This window comes from Meleagris gallopavo, chromosome 5 (genome assembly GCF_000146605.3).
Source record: "Meleagris gallopavo isolate NT-WF06-2002-E0010 breed Aviagen turkey brand Nicholas breeding stock chromosome 5, Turkey_5.1, whole genome shotgun sequence".
NCBI classification, from domain to species: domain Eukaryota; kingdom Metazoa; phylum Chordata; class Aves; order Galliformes; family Phasianidae; genus Meleagris; species Meleagris gallopavo.
In genome coordinates this window covers 5,329,613-5,346,324 of record NC_015015.2, presented here as the reverse complement: position 1 = coordinate 5,346,324, position 16,712 = coordinate 5,329,613, and the positions used below count along the sequence as shown (strand labels likewise).

Sequence of the window (16,712 nt, the reverse complement as noted above, 5' to 3'; positions counted from 1 at the left end):
AGCAGCGGCAGGTAGGCGCTGTCCCGGCTGTGCGCCCTCGCGCTGTCCGTGGGCCCGGCGCGGCGGAGCGCTTTTCTCGGGGGGAGGGGGGAGGGGAGGGGGTGTGTCAGGGCTGGAGGGCGCTGATTGGCTGAGGCTGCGAGGAGCTGGCCAATCCGCAGTAGTGCGCTGCTGACACGTGTCCGCCGTGCCCCGCGGAGAGATTGTCCGGGAGCTGTGTGAGATGGGTGGCACAGCCCGCGGGCTGCGTTTTTAGGTAAACGAGTCTGCTGCACTCGGATTGAGCTGATTGGATCAGAGGTGCAGTCATCAAAGAAATTGGATCCTCTAGCGCTCTCTGTTGGCCAATGGGGGACCTAAAACTTGAGTATGTTAGTTCTTAGCTTTACAGCCTTGTGTTAGCATCAGCATAGTATGCTGAATGTGGGCAAGGCCTTTGAGGTAGTCCCACACCACATCCTTGCCTCTAAATTGGAGCAATATGAATCCAAAGAGTGGACTATTTGGTCGATAAAGAATAGGTTGAAAGGTCACAGCCAGAGGGTTGTGGTCAGTGACTCTATGTCCAGGTGGAGGATGATGATGAGTGGTGACCCCCAGTGATCTCTGCTGGGGGTGGTGCTCTTTAACATCTTTATCAATGACATACATGATGAGATCAAGTACACCCTCAGCAAGTTTGTGGATGACACCAAGCTGAGTGGTGCAGTTGATACAACAGAAGGAAAGGATGCCATCCAATGCCTTCCAATAGTTAAAGAAAGCTTATAAACAAGAGGGAAATAATCCTTTTATTCAGGTAGGTAGTGAAGGGACAAGAGAGAATGGCTTTAAGAAAGGAAAGATTTAGATTAGATGTCAGTGGGAAGTTTTTTGCTTAGAGTGGTGAGGTACTGGAATGGGCTGCCCAAAGAAGCTGTGAATGTCCCATCCCTGGAGGTGTTCAAGGCTAAGTTGGATGGGGCTCTGGGCAACCTGCTCTAGTACCTGATTTAGTGGCTGGCAGCCCTGCCTGTGGCAGCAGATTTAGAACTTGATGATCTTTGAGTTTCTTTCCAACCCAAGCCATTCTATATTCTGCTATTCTCACTTGCCCCGAGATAGTGGCAGTATCTTAAAAGGGTTCGTCCAGACCAATGAAACTTTCCTCTGTGCTTCTCAGTTCTGGAGCTGGGTTGGAAAGGACCTCAAAGCCTCCTCAGCTCCCCCTGCCCTGCTGTGGGCAGGTTGCCACACAGCAGATCAGGTTGCCCATGGCCCCATGCAGCCTGCTGTTAGTCACCTCCAGGCATGGAGCACCCACAGCTTCTCTGGGCAGAGAAGTGTAGAGGAATGTGGTACTGCAATAATACTACCACTTTTTTTTTTTTTCTTACCTTATTGGTTTTTGTGATTTATATCTTTATCAGCTTGATAAAGATGTTTCAGTGTGTTCAGCAGGTATAAAAAGGTGAAAGTAGTCTTGTAACTTATATGTCTCTTACAGAGAAGCTAGGTAAAGACCATAAATAGATCTTTGGTAATGTCGGTTAATCTATGCATTAAAAGCACTTGACACTGTTATATAAGCTGTTTTAAAGTGTTTTAGATGCCTGTCAGAATACAGCCTCCAGTCTCTGATTAAAGTATGTTTTGGATGTGTTTAAACTTTCTTCTTTGTCCAATTTTTATGGTCAAGTTTACTGCTGTCAACTCTGTCGTGATGGAAACATTAAGGTTTAAAAAAAAAAAAAGTCTACCAGAGAGGGATAAACTTGTTTGGTGGTACTAGAATCCAGGATCTGGGTAGCCATGGCAACTAACATATCTTTTTTAATTTGAAACAAGGGAGAAAGGCAGAGCAGACTAGGCAGATTTTGCTTTGCTGCATCTGTCCCTTCTAAATGTTTTGGTTAAACAGCAGAAAGTTTCTTCACTGACATTAATGTAAGGGAATAAAGAACCAAGAGTTAAAAATGGATTTTTAAGCTCTACTATAACATCTTTACTTTTTTTTTTTTTAAAGTCTTCTTATTATAAACACTTAAGATATTAAGTTTATTTGGAATATATACAGACTTCTGCAAAATGCATGTAAGTAAATGAACCTTAAAATTTGGGAGAATACTCTGAATTTATTTTATTTCAACACTTAGAACAAGTAGCATACCTGATTTGATGACGTTTTTCTTCTATAAAAGGTATCAGGATAGGTCATATAGTCCCAGCCTGATAAGCCACACTTGTTATTTAACACATGTTCTTACTGCAGACATGCTCGTAAAATTAAATGAAATGCTAAGCAAGTACTCAAGGAGGATAATGAATCATAAGCTCTGCTTGTCAACTTTGAAAGTTTCCTAAAACGTCCTCTGGAGTCCTGGTGCAGGCAGGCAATAGTTCAGTAGCATGTGTCTATCTCATGTGTCATTTTAGGTTGGATATCAAGGGGAACTTCAGTTCCCTCTTGAGAACTTAAGAGAAGGATTTCTGTTAAATCCACTCTTCAAAAAGCTCAGGGCCTTTTGTGTTGTATTTCAGCTAACAGCCTTTATGATTTTGTGTTTTGTGGGTTTGAGATCATAGAATTACCCAGTGGTGGATGCTGGGAGTATCCCAGGGAAGGAGATGATGATGATAGATTGATGGAGTGTAACGCATGCATTTCTCCTGACTTCTTTTCCCAGCTTAGACAGACCATGACAAAGTTCTGTCAAGAGCATTTGGCTCCAAAGGCCCAACAAATTGACCAGGAGAATGAATTTAAAGGCATGCGGGTAAGTATTTGATGTGTGCCTATGAAATAGATGGTAGTCTGTACTTTGATCTGTATGTAAGTTTAGACAAAGACTCAGTCTGCACCACAGGAAGATATGCATCAACTGTTCAGACTTTAAAGCAGCAGAGGAAAAAAAAAAAAAGTTTTTTGATTTCCTGTTTCTTCTTTTGATAACTTTGAACAACTTGAGGAAGAACTGAGCCAGCATCTAATTTAAAAAAAAAAAAAAAAAAGAAGGTGGATTGATCATGGTCTTGTTTAGATTTTCATTGTGGCATTTATGCCTAGCTCTCTTCAAAGACTCCTCTGATGTGTGCTTTTCACTCTCCCTGCTAGGCTCATTTTGTGCACAACTCTTTCTTGGATATCCGAGTCTCCTCTCCATTTTGCTTTGGAAATGTGTGCAAATGCAGGAAATGTAGGGCTGTTTGACTGTTGAGCTGGAAGTTTTCTTCCTAACAGAAGCAACAAACTGTGTGCAATAGGGAGATTTGATTGATGAAAATGAGAGCTCTCACTATTGGTTTTCATAAGCTCCACAAGACTTAAGACACTCATAACATCTGCTAGGATCTCTCAGAGCTCTGATGTTGATATTTTCAGGGATATATGTGTAGCTTTGAAGTTGACTATATAGGTTTGGTCTGGCGCACCAGATGTCATCCAGTGCTATTGAATAATACCTTTTGAAGTGTCTTGAGGCTATTCATAGATAACAAGCATTTACCTGCACGTCCACTGTACAGTGGAGGAGACCCCACAGTCTGAAGCGACAGCAAAAGTGGCCCTTGGTAGTTTTGTCCCTGCTGCATTTACTCACGGCTTCCCTTTTCCTCTGTGATGCTTTGTGGTAGGCACAGCTGATGTGTGTGTTATGTTGTGTGTCAGCTGCCGATTCTGTGTCTTGCGGAATCATCTAGGCTGGAAAAGGTCTTCAAGATCACCATGTCCAACTGTCAACCTGACCCACCAAAGCCATGTTACTGAGTCATGTCCCTTAGTACCACATCCACGCATTTCTTACAGTCTTTTAGGGATGGGGATTCCACCAGTTCCCTGAGCAGCCCTCTGTTGCTTTACCACTCTCTCCATGAATGATTTTTTTTCTAATACCCAGTCTGAACCTCCTGTGGTGAGACTTCAGATTGTTGGTCAGTGGAAGCAACTTCTAGTTTTGTTAGCATAAAAGTACTGAAACTGATGAATTCAGAGAGTCAAAGAATGGTTTGGGTTGGAAGGGACCTAAACCGTTCCATGATTCTAGTGGGATTCTATGATTTTTTATTTCTCTTCAATTGTTCTCATTTGAAAGCATATCTGTAAGTATTTTATTTCTGTCCTACAATAAAAAAGGCGATGGCTGTTCTTGCCATGCTGACAGCAGTGTCATTGCTACCAGGGATGCTTGTGAGAAAGATGGCAAGTTGCCTTGGTCTTAAAGAGGGGGGCTAAAAGAAAGAAGGGGACAGACTCTCTAGAGGGGTCTGTTTTGATAGAACAAGGGGAAACTTGTTTCAAACTAAAGGAGGGGAGATCTATACTGGGTATAAGAAAAATGTGTTTTATGATAAGGATTGCGAGGCACAGGTTATCTGGAGAAATGATGGAAACCCCCTTCTTGGAGACATGCAAGGTCAGGCTGGATGGTGCTCTAAGCACCTGATGGAGCTATAGGTGACCCTATTCATTACAGGGACGTTGGACTAGATGGCCTTTAAAGGTCCCTTCCAGTGCTAACAATTCCGTGTTTAGAAGAGTTCAGATCACGTGGCTACAGAGCAGCAGTTGCTTATGCAGTGGTCTTGTTGGAAGGAGAAATCTGGGAAAGGAGCAAAGGAAAATCAGGGAATACAGCCCATCCTATAGCAGATGAGCTTTGTAGGGTGTGTGTCCAGCAATACACAACAACTTTATCCAGTTCCCATGTGCATCAGGTATCCAAAAACACTGAAGTTCATGTGCTTGAGTGGCTCTTATGAAGATAAAGGATCTGAATCTCCAAGTCTGAAGCGCTCACCAGAAGGCCAGCTCTTATAGCTCTTCCAGAAACTTTGCCTGCCTCAGTAGTTGTTTTTCCTGCCTCAACTTTAATACTTCCTTCGAAGAGATTTTAAAGAAGGAAGTTTCCTTGGCTTTCCATACCAGTTTCTGTTTGACTGAAAGAGTCTTAAATTGCTCAGCGATTGCAACTCTTCTCAGAGTTTTCCAGAGTCTCGCTTGTGGATAACTTGTGCTATCTGCTATTTGCAGCAGTCACAGGCTAATAGACCCACACAGTGCGACAAGGTTGTATGAGGTAAAAGGCAAATACAAATTTAAATCCTAACGTCTTAAATTATCTTTAGCTAGATACAGCATAAGAAGATCTAAAAGTGCAGTTTTTGAAGTTAATAGGAGGCTTAAATTCATCTAAATTCTTAAATTGGGCATGTATAAAATCTTAGAACCCGTCTGCTTCAAATTAAATTTAGGTTTATGAGTTACCTTCCTTCAGTCAACAGATTGTAGCATAACTAATGTCCTTAAAGCTGTGTGGGTTCTTAGTCTGAAGGGTGAAGCTGCTGCTGCAGGAGGAACTGGTATTGATGTGCTTATCTCTGAGGTCTCACACCAACAAGGTAAATCCATGTGTCCAGGGAGCTACTTCTCTTCCCACTGGCCTGATTGCTGCTTCTGTGTTTGTAGGAATTCTGGAAGAAACTTGGGGAACTGGGAGTTCTGGGGATCACAGCTCCTGGTAAGTCCACTCTCACCACCTGCCAGGCGATGCTTCACACAGAAGAATTGCAGAATCATAGAATGGGCTGGATGAAAAGGACCACAATGATCACGTAGTTTCAACCCTCCTGCTATGTGCAGGGTCACCAATCACCAGACCAGGCTGCCCAGAGCCACATCCAGCCTGGCCTTGAATGCCTCCATTGCATCCACAACCTCCTTGGGCAACCTGTTCCAGTGAAGAAACCACTTAAATGTGGCCTTTCTAGTTTGTGCATCCTTGTTTGTGATGCAGTGGCTGTTTTTGGCTAGAAGCTCCTGTTTTCATGTTTTATGAAACTGGGCACTTTCCTTATCCTTCAGCAACAAGTTGGTTCGGAAGACTTCTGGACAGCAACAAAATAGCTTTTACAGTTAAAAATGACTACTCAGAAATGTTTTTTTTTTAGCTATAACACGTGCAACTTGAGTATGTTGCTTCCATTTGCTGTAAATTTTGAGCTACAGGTAAAAGTATCTCAGAGCAAACATCCAGCTCTAATCAGAGAAGTTACAGGATATAAAAGACATTGTGGAAAGCTGTGATTGCTAATGGAGAACTGACAACACAGAACTTTATTAAAAAAAAAAAATAGGGTAAACTTCCTCAGCCTCATTCAGGTTAGCTGAAAAGTGTTCTGATTAACATTACAGATTACTGAGGCACACAGTGTAATGAGAAGTCTTAGTGTTGAAAAGCAGCCAATGGGGCCTTTATTTCCCCTTCATAAGCTCTGTTTCTACATGTGCATGTGCAAAGGCTTCTGCAGAAGCAAGCTGAACAGCAGCACCTTGAAATAATGCCTCTGCACTTCTTTCAGTAGCACTGAATCTGGAAGTCTCTTCCTGCTCTCTCTCTTTACTCTTCCCAATTTACTGCTGCTCCTATTTTTTTCTCACTCTTACCTTCTTTATTCTTTGATGTTGTGCCTGAGGCTTGCAGCAATTTCCCACACTATAAATAAGCCATTCCCTCATGAGTGCTGTCTGTTTTGATTCCCTCTGAGATTCAGCTCTAAAACCTTTCTGATCCAAACGTTCCATTTCTTATTGTGTTGTTGTGTGTGCTTTCTCTAATGGCATTGGTTTTGCTGTAGGAGGTAGAGTTAGCATGTGACAGTAACACCCAACCAAGCAGCACTTTAGGAACAAGTAGAAAATCTTTTGTTTTAGTATATGTCAGAAAAAGATAAACCCATCTTTCAGGATATTGAGGGTAAAAACCCAAACTCTGATTGGGGTGATTTCAAAGGGTGAAGTGGCCCTGCAGATAAAGACAGGAGTCGGAGTGAGTGACATGGGAGAAAGGCCGCATCTAAAGCCAGTGGCTGTTGTGTGAACTCATGGCGGCTCTTGCTGGTCTTGCTGCTTGCTCCAGCATTCATGCTGAGGGCCAGTAAGTGCACATCACTTCCCTGACTGTTGTTTGTCCTCTTGTTATAGTTCTTCTCTTATGAGTACAATCCTTTGTTCCTTGCCTGTAAAACAAATCTTTTACTTTTGGTTGTGACTGCATTTGTTTGTATGCAAATGTGTGTTTTCTTTAAGATGAGAAAACTGAATTTCAGAGAGGATGGGGAAAGCCAGAAGTGCTCAGCCAAGAGACAGTGCCATTCAAACCCAAGAGCTCTCCTGTAACTGTCTCAAATCTTATTCAAGACTGAGCCCAACCCCTGGGATCTCGAGCATATATGATGTACTCTGTGGTGGTTCATGTAAGCTTTTTCTTCTCAGTGGAATATGGTGGATCTGCTCTGGGCTATCTAGACCATGTGCTGGTGATGGAGGAAGTTTCCCGTGCATCAGCTGCTGTTGGGCTTAGTTACGGAGCCCACTCGAACCTTTGTATCAACCAGCTGGTGCGGAATGGCAATGAAGCCCAGAAGGAGAAGTACTTGCCCAAGGTACGATGCTGGGAAGTGGCAGGATTGGGGCTTTTTTTCCTCTTTTCTTTTCTTTTTTTTTTGATTCCTCAAATGAGCCTTGTGCAGTGTGGTGATATGTGACCCCAAGTTGTCTTCATTGCAGCTCAGGTGTATTTTAATGCCCTCATTCACTGGCTTTCAATGCGGGCGGTGCAATCACTTTAATTACTTGCCATGAAACAAGAAGAGTAAGAACCAAGTTCTTAGTAGTACTTCATTAACTAAAATTGAGTATATAATTGAGACTTATGTTGAAATGCACTGATTGACTGAATTAGTTTGAATAAGGATGAGATGTAATGTCCTTAAGTTGTGCCAGAGGTGGTTCTTCTGTTTCTCTTTTCCAGCTCATTAGTGGGGAGCACATTGGGGCCTTAGCAATGAGCGAGCCCAATGCTGGGTCTGATGTTGTGTCCATGAAGCTGAAGGCAGACAAGAAAGGTAAAGCCTGTCGTGAGCTTCCAGCACAAATGTCTCCTGTAAACTGAAGCTAACCTCCCTAATGCCATTCAGCATTTCTCAGGCCACGTTGGCAGCCTTGTGCTTCCTCCCAGAGTAATCAATGCATGATAACACAAGGTACTGAAGACACGGGGTGGGTGGTTGAAGATCCCAAATAGACTTCTGATTATGGTGGTGGAGGATGATGATGTGATGGAACCAGTGCCAGGAGCCTTAGTTTGTCAGGCATTCATTAAGCTGTCTTTGGACTCTGGAAATGGAGGTGATGAGTTTTCTTGATTTTTTGGGGAGGGATGTGTGCATGTTGTTCATGGGGATCTTAAAGATCACCCTTGAAATAAACGGGGTGAGGATGTAAGTGTTGGTTTATCTATTACAAACTAACAGACTGCAGCTCTGTGCTTCCAGGGGACTACTATGTTTTGAATGGGAACAAATTTTGGATCACCAATGGGCCAGATGCAGATGTTCTCATCGTTTATGCTAAAACTGACCTTAATGCTGTTCCAGCCTCCCAAGGGATAACTGCTTTCATTGTGGAGAAGGTAGGTTTCAGTTACTGTTTAATAATTCTCACAATTCTATCTTGGTATGCTTTTAAAGCTACCTTCTTCACACTAAGTGGTTTGTTTAGAAACCAATTCAGTATTTGTCAGTCCCTTGCTCAAAGACAAACTATTCCCTGCCTGAACCTTATAAACCCATGAGATTTGTCCTCTGCCCCAGTGACATGGCATATTGCACTGGCAGCTGTCAGCTCCTGGATTTGGGCATGCAAGCACGCAGTCTTTTGGACTAGAGATATGGAGAGAAAGGACAAGATCTGTGTAAAGAAGGACTTGCTTGTTGCCCAGAATTGTCAGAGGTGTTGGAGGCTCTATAAATATCCTACTAACCTGTTTTCCATTCTTGCCTTCTTTTTAATACCAAGATGTTCAAATAACATTATTCATTTTTCTCCCTTTTTCTTTTGCTGCCCTTTTGGAATCCTCTAGCAACCCGAACACTCAGGCAAAAATCATCAGAATCTTTTGGATAGGGAGCCCTTGGGAAACAGGAATCCGGGGTTTTTCTTCCCTTTTAGTTAACTGAGACTACACTCTGCACATCTTCCTTCCCATGAGGAAGCTCTAATAAAATAAACTCTCAGAGATCAGTAAATTTTCTGATGGACTTACCAGACGGAGAGATTAGCATAGTTCTGTCACTGTCAGTGCTTGTAATCCTTAGTTTTGATGTCTTGGCTTTGCAGGGAATGCCAGGCTTTAGCACGGCACAGAAGCTTGATAAACTGGGAATGAGAGGGTCTAACACCTGTGAATTGATCTTTGAGGACTGTAAGATCCCTGGTGAGTTGGTTCCAAATTGTGGCAGTATGCATGTGGGGCGCTGCACTCTCTTCTTGCTTAGGTAAATCAGTTAATTGATTGCGTGCATGTTCAGACTGTGATCCAAAGGGCTTTGTGGATGGCTCCCTGCTCTTAAGCAGCCTCACAAGAGAGCTGGTGAAGTTGGGAAATTGCAGTCTGATGGATTCCATGAGTGAACACATCCTGTGCTGGATCGCTCCCACTTCTCCCTCAGGGACTTGACTCGTACACAAAACCTGTATGAGGCTTCCAAAGAAACTTCTGATTGCTGTTGCTAGAGCTTCCCATCTGATCAGTAAGAGAACTTACTTGTCTTAAAGTTTCTTTTCCCCAAAATCACAGAAGATCACCTGAGAGAGACTTCTGCTTTACTTATAACAATTCTATGGTGTCTAGGCCTTAAAGAAAAAACATCCTTTCCATCATTAATACAACAGGGGCAACTGTAGTGGCTGTTTTTGTTACTCCCTGGCTGTTTTGTTGATTTGTTTTTTTTTTCTGATAGAAAGTTCACAGCCACTATATAGCAAGTGGAGGAGATCCCTTATCTGCACTCCTGCAACTCCTAATTGCATATCTGCAGAGGAAGCCGCTCCCCATACAGCAGCAACAGCTGCTTTCAGAATGTGGAAGTTTCAGCTGAAATCTGACATTTCTAACTTGACCAGATCCCTGTAGTCTGAAATCAGAAAGGGCAGTACCTGAGACTTCAAATTATCATCTGGGTAATCAACTGTGCAGGACAGTGTGTTCTCATGGTAACAAGATTTCAATTTTCTGATAACTTGAAGAAAGACATCACTGCACCACTGAAAGATAACGCGCTTTGCGCTCTGGCCATTAATGCTACTTCTGATCTTCTTTCTACCTTGGAAACTGAACCAGTTTGATGTTGTTTCATATGTCTGCAGAATCTTTTTCTCAGATGTCTTCCTCTAGCACTGCAATTCCATCTGCTTTAAAACATATGGGTTTCATTGTCAGCCATGCTCCACTGAGTGTTTTTTTTCTCATACCGAGTGTTGTCCCTGCATTCATTTGGTCATATTGATTTGGTAAAAGTTGGTTCAGAACCTCAGAGTTTCTTTGTGATGTGCAGCCAGCAAACTTGCCCTTCCTTGTGCAATCAGCACATGTTTCTCAGCTTCCTACATACCTATCCATCCCTTTTCCCTTTTCCCTGGTTCGGTCCTCTTTGTTTTTGTGATGGTGGTGTTGTTTTTTTAAACTATAGAATGTCATTACTTCTAAACAGTTTTCTCATTTTACTATTACTGATGCTGGAGTTTGTGCTCTGCTCTTCAAAGTAATGTTTGCTATTAATGTTTCTCTTTGTTGTTTTTGGGGGGAGTGGGAGGAAGGGGAATATTGAAGTTTTTCTGAGGGCCAGGTTCATTCTTTCACTTTTAAGCTCCAATAACATGTCTCTGCCCCTGTAGGGGTTGCGCTTCTCTGCAAAGCACATCAACATGCTCTTCAACAAGAAGGCAATGCAGTCCTTGGGCTGCTGTCACTGAAAGAGAGTGTTTGTTTTGGGAGTTTGTGTGTCCACAAGTCCTGCCTCATTTTCACATCGCATATTACACCTCTCGGATCTCTTGTGATCAAAGCCTGAGGCACATGTCAGTTCCTCTTTATGGCATGATGAGTGGATAATCTCTGTCCGTCTACAGAGCAGAGCTGATAGGCTTTAAGTTCTCCCCTGCCTGTAGGAGTACAACCTTACTGAGATGTACCTTTTGGTCCTGCATCTCTATTGATGTTTGCTAACATCAGTACGTTCTTCAGATTGTTCCACAAAGACATGGCTTTGAGCCTTTTTGCCAGCTCTTAATCTAATGTACTTTTTTCTGTTCTGTTTTCACAGAAATAATACTTGTCTTTGAAATGTGTGTTTGTAACATGCAATGCTCTATTCAGTCCCTCGCATGGAAGGGGTGATAACAAGAATTCACATTTTCTAGTCCCAGAAGGCCAATGTAGACAACCCCGGTGCATGCTAAGTGGTGAGCTTTGGCTGGTTGCCTGCGTAAGCTTTGATTCCTTTATTAGGAATGCTCAGTGAGGTGATCTAGGCATATCAGACTAGGATTCACATTCGTTTCAAATCCCTCCTCAGCAGACATCAGATGGTAACAGCTTTTGGTCACTGTCAGATTGGATTAGATACAAACTGATGAGATGGAGAAGAGGGCTCCCATTTTGCCCTCCAAGGCTGTTAAATCTCCCATTCACACAAACACTACACTGAGAGGTCTCTGGAGTGCTCCTTGCTGTCTAGAACATGGATAGAGAATAACAGCAATTGTAGATTATACAATATAATACAAGATGTTCTTTGTAACTCTTTACTGCCTTTTGCTTTTCGGCTTTGTTTGGATTAAGATGTTTCAGTGGTAGGGAGTGTATGCACCAAAACTCAGTCTATTTAGCTCATCCTGAATGTGTCTCAAGCCAGAAGGTAAGGTGAACATAAGTGAGGGTTTGAATCTTTTGCCCAGAGAACACAGACCCTCAAACAATGGCTTATCTTAGGCTTGCACACAGGTAAATCATTTTTCTTTGATTGCAGCTGAAAATATCTTGGGGAAGCTGAGCAAAGGAGTCTATGTTCTGATGAGCGGGTTGGACCTGGAGAGGCTCGTGCTGTCTGGTGGGCCACTGGGGTAAGGGTTTGACACCTTTCATAGTTTGTAAGATCACCTAGCCAGGTTGATATCACCTCTCCATTCCTCATAGAAGCAATGCAAGAAGGAAAGTTTGGGAATCCCTGCCTTCCAGTGTAGCATGAGCGAGGTGGTTCCATGGACTTGCCATCCAGACCACGATTTTGAGTATGGTGATCTTGGCATAAACATTTTTTTACCTTACAGTCCTTCTGTCTCCTTCCTTGTGCTCCTTTCTGCATTAAAACCCTCGTATGGACAGACTATCATCTGCAAAGCAGAAAGAGGATTTCTTATCATTCTTAATCTTGTCTACACTTTTTTTACAAAATTGGCTCACGCCCCTTCTGTTGGTCTTCTGGAGACACAAGGCAGCACAAACCGTCCTAGCAGCAGGTGTAAGAAGGCTCTTCAAGCCTCTCCTGAATTAAGAAAGTAAAACCCTCCCACAGGATGTCCCAAATGAGCGTGTAGCGCACTATGAAGAAAACATGGGCTTTTGGAATTCATTCTTAGCATTGTTTGAGTGGAGCTATAGGAAGACAGCACCATATCTTCTTAGGTAGGAAAACCTTTTTGCCTTTGATTAAGTCTTGGAAGCTCAATCTGTATTTTAATTATTCTGTTGTCTTCCTCTTCCTATCTGTGCTTTTCTCAGACTCATGCAAGCTGTTCTTGACCATGCAATTCCATACCTACATGTAAGAGAAGCATTTGGACAGAGAATTGGCCACTTCCAGGTGAGATAGAAAAAGAATTGAGGTTTTATTTGCCTTTTTCTTCTTCTTAAAGAGAAGATGGGGCACTCTGTATTGGGAGGGCTTTCCATGGGGAAGGTGGCCTGGAGTTATGACTGATTTTTTGAGAGACCGTGGGGAATGCATTGTATGATCCTAGCTGATTTCCAGAGCTCAAGCTGAAAACAATTTCCCCTCAATCCCTGTGGACTCATGTTAAGTTTCAATAGCTGCAACGTGTGTCTCTTTTCTTCTGCAACATGTAGCTCATGCAGGGCAAAATGGCTGATATGTACACTCGGCTGATGGCCTGCCGGCAGTATGTCTACAACGTGGCCAAAGCCTGTGACCAGGGCCACTTTAATGCAAAGGTGAGTTTGCAGTTCCATGTGGGTTGTGTTTGAATTCTCTTCCTTCAATTGAATCATTAAACTTGGGGGGAAAAAACCTCCGAGATCATCAAATCCAACTGTCAACCATTACCACTGTGCCCACTGAGCCATGTTCCTGAATAGAATCATGGCATCATTAAGGTTGAAAAAGACCTCCAAGATCATCAAGTCCAACCATGTCCCTCAGTGCCACATCTCCACATTTCTGAAAACCTCCAGGGATGGCAACTCCACTGCTTTGCTGGACAGCCTGGTTCCTCATCATGAGCAGTGTGGGCATACTGGGGGTTAAAATGACTCAGTCAGAGTTCTCCAAGTGTTTGTTTTCCCCTCCCCAGCCCCACAACACAAGAAAAATAAACTGTATTTGTGCAAGGGAACAGATGTAGCAGAAGGGGTAGGTTTTATTGGAAGGCCAAACACAGTACCCTGCCAGCTGTAAGGGGCTATGGCTGTCATCCTGAGGTGTTGTCACTGACACAACTGACATATCGCCGTGTGTCTGTTGGGGGAGAGAACCAGGCGTTTAGCAGAGCAGAGCCCTGCATCCCAAATCAAATCATGTTGGTCTCCAGGGGGTATGATGTCCATTTGTGAGGCAGAGCAGCTCCCCTGCTGCACTCTATTTTCTACCTTCATGTAGTCTGACAAAAGTGACAGAAAGATGGTGTCAGCTTCTTGCTTGCAGAGGATGAATCCTGTGCCTTTGTGATGAAGTGGTTCAGGTTTGTTAGCAGATGTCTGTAGAGGAATGAAAAGGTCAGAGCAGCACAGATGGGGGGAAAAGGGCAGGTGACACCTTCTGTGCCTCTGTCACTATTTGCGTCTCTTCTCGCAGGACTGTGCTGGAGTGATCCTCTTCTCAGCAGAGTGTGCTACCCAGGTGGCTCTTGATGGGATCCAGTGTCTCGGTAAGGCACAGTCACTGCCAGTGTGTTATTCTGGGAGACTGCAGGAGCAGGCCTCTCAGCCCCTCAAATGATAGAAAAAGCAATAACTTGAGCCTTGGTTCTGATCGTAGGTGGGAACGGATACATCAACGACTACCCCATGGGGCGCTTCCTGCGTGACGCCAAGCTCTACGAGATCGGAGCTGGCACCAGCGAGGTGCGCAGGCTGGTCATTGGCAGGGCCTTCAATGCAGCCTTCAAGTAACCTCCAGCAATGGAGGGGCAGCCCGCTGAGCACCACGAGGCCTTTCACATAGAGGTTGGAGCACACAACTTTGTTCTTCTGTGATTCTTGTCTTGACGCTTGTGAAGTCTGCTCCGTGATCAGATGAATCAGACTGCAGAATAGAAGGAAAATGTATTTGTTTTCTTCTTGTGATCAGCCTGATTCATCCTGTCCATAAGCCATCCTAAATCTCAGCACTGCCAAGCTGAGGTTCATCCACAGGACATATGGCAACCAAAGCAACAGTCAGCGTGGCTGGAACCAGGGGAAAGCCATTGCTTGGATTTGACTCAGAAACTCGATCTAAAAAATGTCTGTGGGTATGATTTTAGTTCTCTTTTTAAAACGGTGTGCCATTAATAGCTAGCAGCTAGCATGCTGCCACTGGAAAGAGAGATTTCCCATTGAGATCTTCCAATGGGATGAATAACTTCTGTTTTGGGGAATGTGACACCGACTGCATTGTGGGGGCAGCCATTTGGAATGCTTGAACATCGTGGGTGCCCAACCAGTGTTTAAGGTGATGATCTTAAAATTTCATTAAAATACCACATCTGTTTCTGTGCATACTTCCTTTCCTAGTCCTGCTGCTTCTCAAGATATTTTAGCACAGCCCAAAGCCTTTGCCTCCCTGATGGACTGCCTCCTGCTGTGTTATTCATCCACCAGTGTTGCCATCCATCATTCCAGGAACAGTTAAAACGTCAGGCCTGTATTGTGACATCCATGAATGAAGCAGGCAGGGGGAGGCTGACTTTTGGGTTTGGGGTTATTTGTTTTTTTTCTTGTTTTTTTTTTCCTTTTTCTGAAGACTGTTCTTTTGGCAAAAGCATGCATTCTTGCTCTGCTGATGGTTGGCTGAAGAAGATGAAGCAAGAGCAGCAGTATTTGTGGCTGTCCTTAGTGTATGTTACATAGAGCACACTGAATTTCGCCTTATTAAAGAGAATTGCACTCTCTACTGCCAGTCTTCAAGGGTGAATCATGCTGAAAGTTTGGATGCTGTAAATACAACAAAAGAATGAATTAAACAGCTGCCATACAGGCAAACTCCCAGAAGTTTTAACATATGGAATTTAAAGCTTTTAGTGTTGTTATTTTTTTGCTTGTAGTCTATCTCTACTAGGTGGCAGTAGCTTAATAGTGAATTTTTAAATACTATGGCTTGAAAAGCCTGAATTGGTCACCAAGCACGTAGGAACACTGCAGAGCTCACCTGTAGGTGCAGCTTCTCAGCCTCAGTAAAGTGGCAAATCTCATTCCCAAAGGTGCTGGGAAACTTGTATCATATCTGCATCATACCTACATTCCTCAGCTCTTTAGTATGGGGATGAATCACTACATGTTTCCTTGAAGGCTTTCAGAAGGGCATCGGAGCTGAATCATTGCGTTGTGATCTGTCTCCAGCCAGAGGAGCTTCCCTCAAAACAAAGGTCAGAGCCACGTCAGGGTGTTTAAAACAAAATATGTACGCTAAGCTGCAGGAGATGCACAGGTTTTTAAACCTACCTTCTATCATAGTAGAGGTCTATTTTTTTTTTATATGCAAACAATAAATAGTGCCTTCACTTTCTAGGCTGATCAGCATCTTGGAGTTAAAGGCATCGTGAATCAATGTCAAATGCATCATGGGGTGGGGTGGAGGGAGGGACTCATAAATCCTGAGCAGGGTTCTGTTAACAGAATTTCTAATGCTTCCCCCTTTTCTAAGGCATGGACTGCTTCGAACCGAGTGGTTATCGCTGTAGTACCAAAACAGAGCTCCTGGCATTCAGGGTTAAGGGCATTAGTTTGTGTGCAGTGCGATTAGATCAGCTTGTACTGGGCAGCCCTGTGGTCTTGAGGTGGTTCCCAGAGAGCTGTAGAGTTCAACTACTGCTTGGTATGTTTATATATGCAGATGTGTGGGTATATGTATGTGTGTATGTGTTTATATACATAGTGATGCATCTGGGTTATGCCTCAGGCCTCCTCTGGAGAGCAGCAGAGTTAACAGGGAAAACTGTGTGAGGGCTCAGTGCTTCTAGATGGACTTCTAAGGGTGTCTGCTGTGAATCTGTAGTGGAAGTAGATGATGGCAGGGTCCATGCACTGCTGCACCTTGCCTGGTTCTGAAGATGCTTGCTGTATTGGCAGCTGGTTGGCTGCTCAGCAACAAGAATGGAGGGAGTGGAAATTACTCCAAAAGGGAAAAGTAGAGTTGATTTTTTTTCATAGAACCATTAAGGTTGGAAAAGACCTCTGAGCTCATCAAGTCCAACTGCAACCCATCCCCATGGCCCTTGGTGCCACGTCTCCACTGTTCTGGAACACCTCCAGGGATGGTGACTCCACTCCCTCCCTGTGCAGCCTGTGCCAGTGTGTGAGTAAGCACTCTTTCTGAGAAGAAATGTTTCCTAATATACAACCTGATAGCATGTAGCAATAGCAGCCTATGTAAAATAAGGTTGGGGGAGGGTTGGAAGGAGG

General features: G+C 43.6%; 1 protein-coding gene across 1 annotated transcript; it reads left to right on the top strand.

The window, feature by feature from the left end:
• The first annotated feature begins 6 nt into the window (after window positions 1-6).
• On the top strand, window positions 7-15,202 carry IVD (isovaleryl-CoA dehydrogenase). The gene is made up of 12 exons (XM_010710854.3): window positions 7-11; window positions 2,667-2,756; window positions 5,444-5,495; window positions 7,250-7,419; window positions 7,788-7,881; window positions 8,311-8,447; window positions 9,155-9,251; window positions 11,845-11,938; window positions 12,597-12,678; window positions 12,942-13,046; window positions 13,906-13,978; window positions 14,089-15,202. The coding sequence occupies exons 2-12, from the start codon at window positions 2,679-2,681 to the stop codon at window positions 14,220-14,222; spliced, it is 1,116 nt and encodes a 371-aa protein (XP_010709156.2). The 5' UTR covers window positions 7-11; window positions 2,667-2,678; the 3' UTR covers window positions 14,223-15,202.
• The last annotated feature ends 1,510 nt before the right edge of the window (window positions 15,203-16,712 follow it).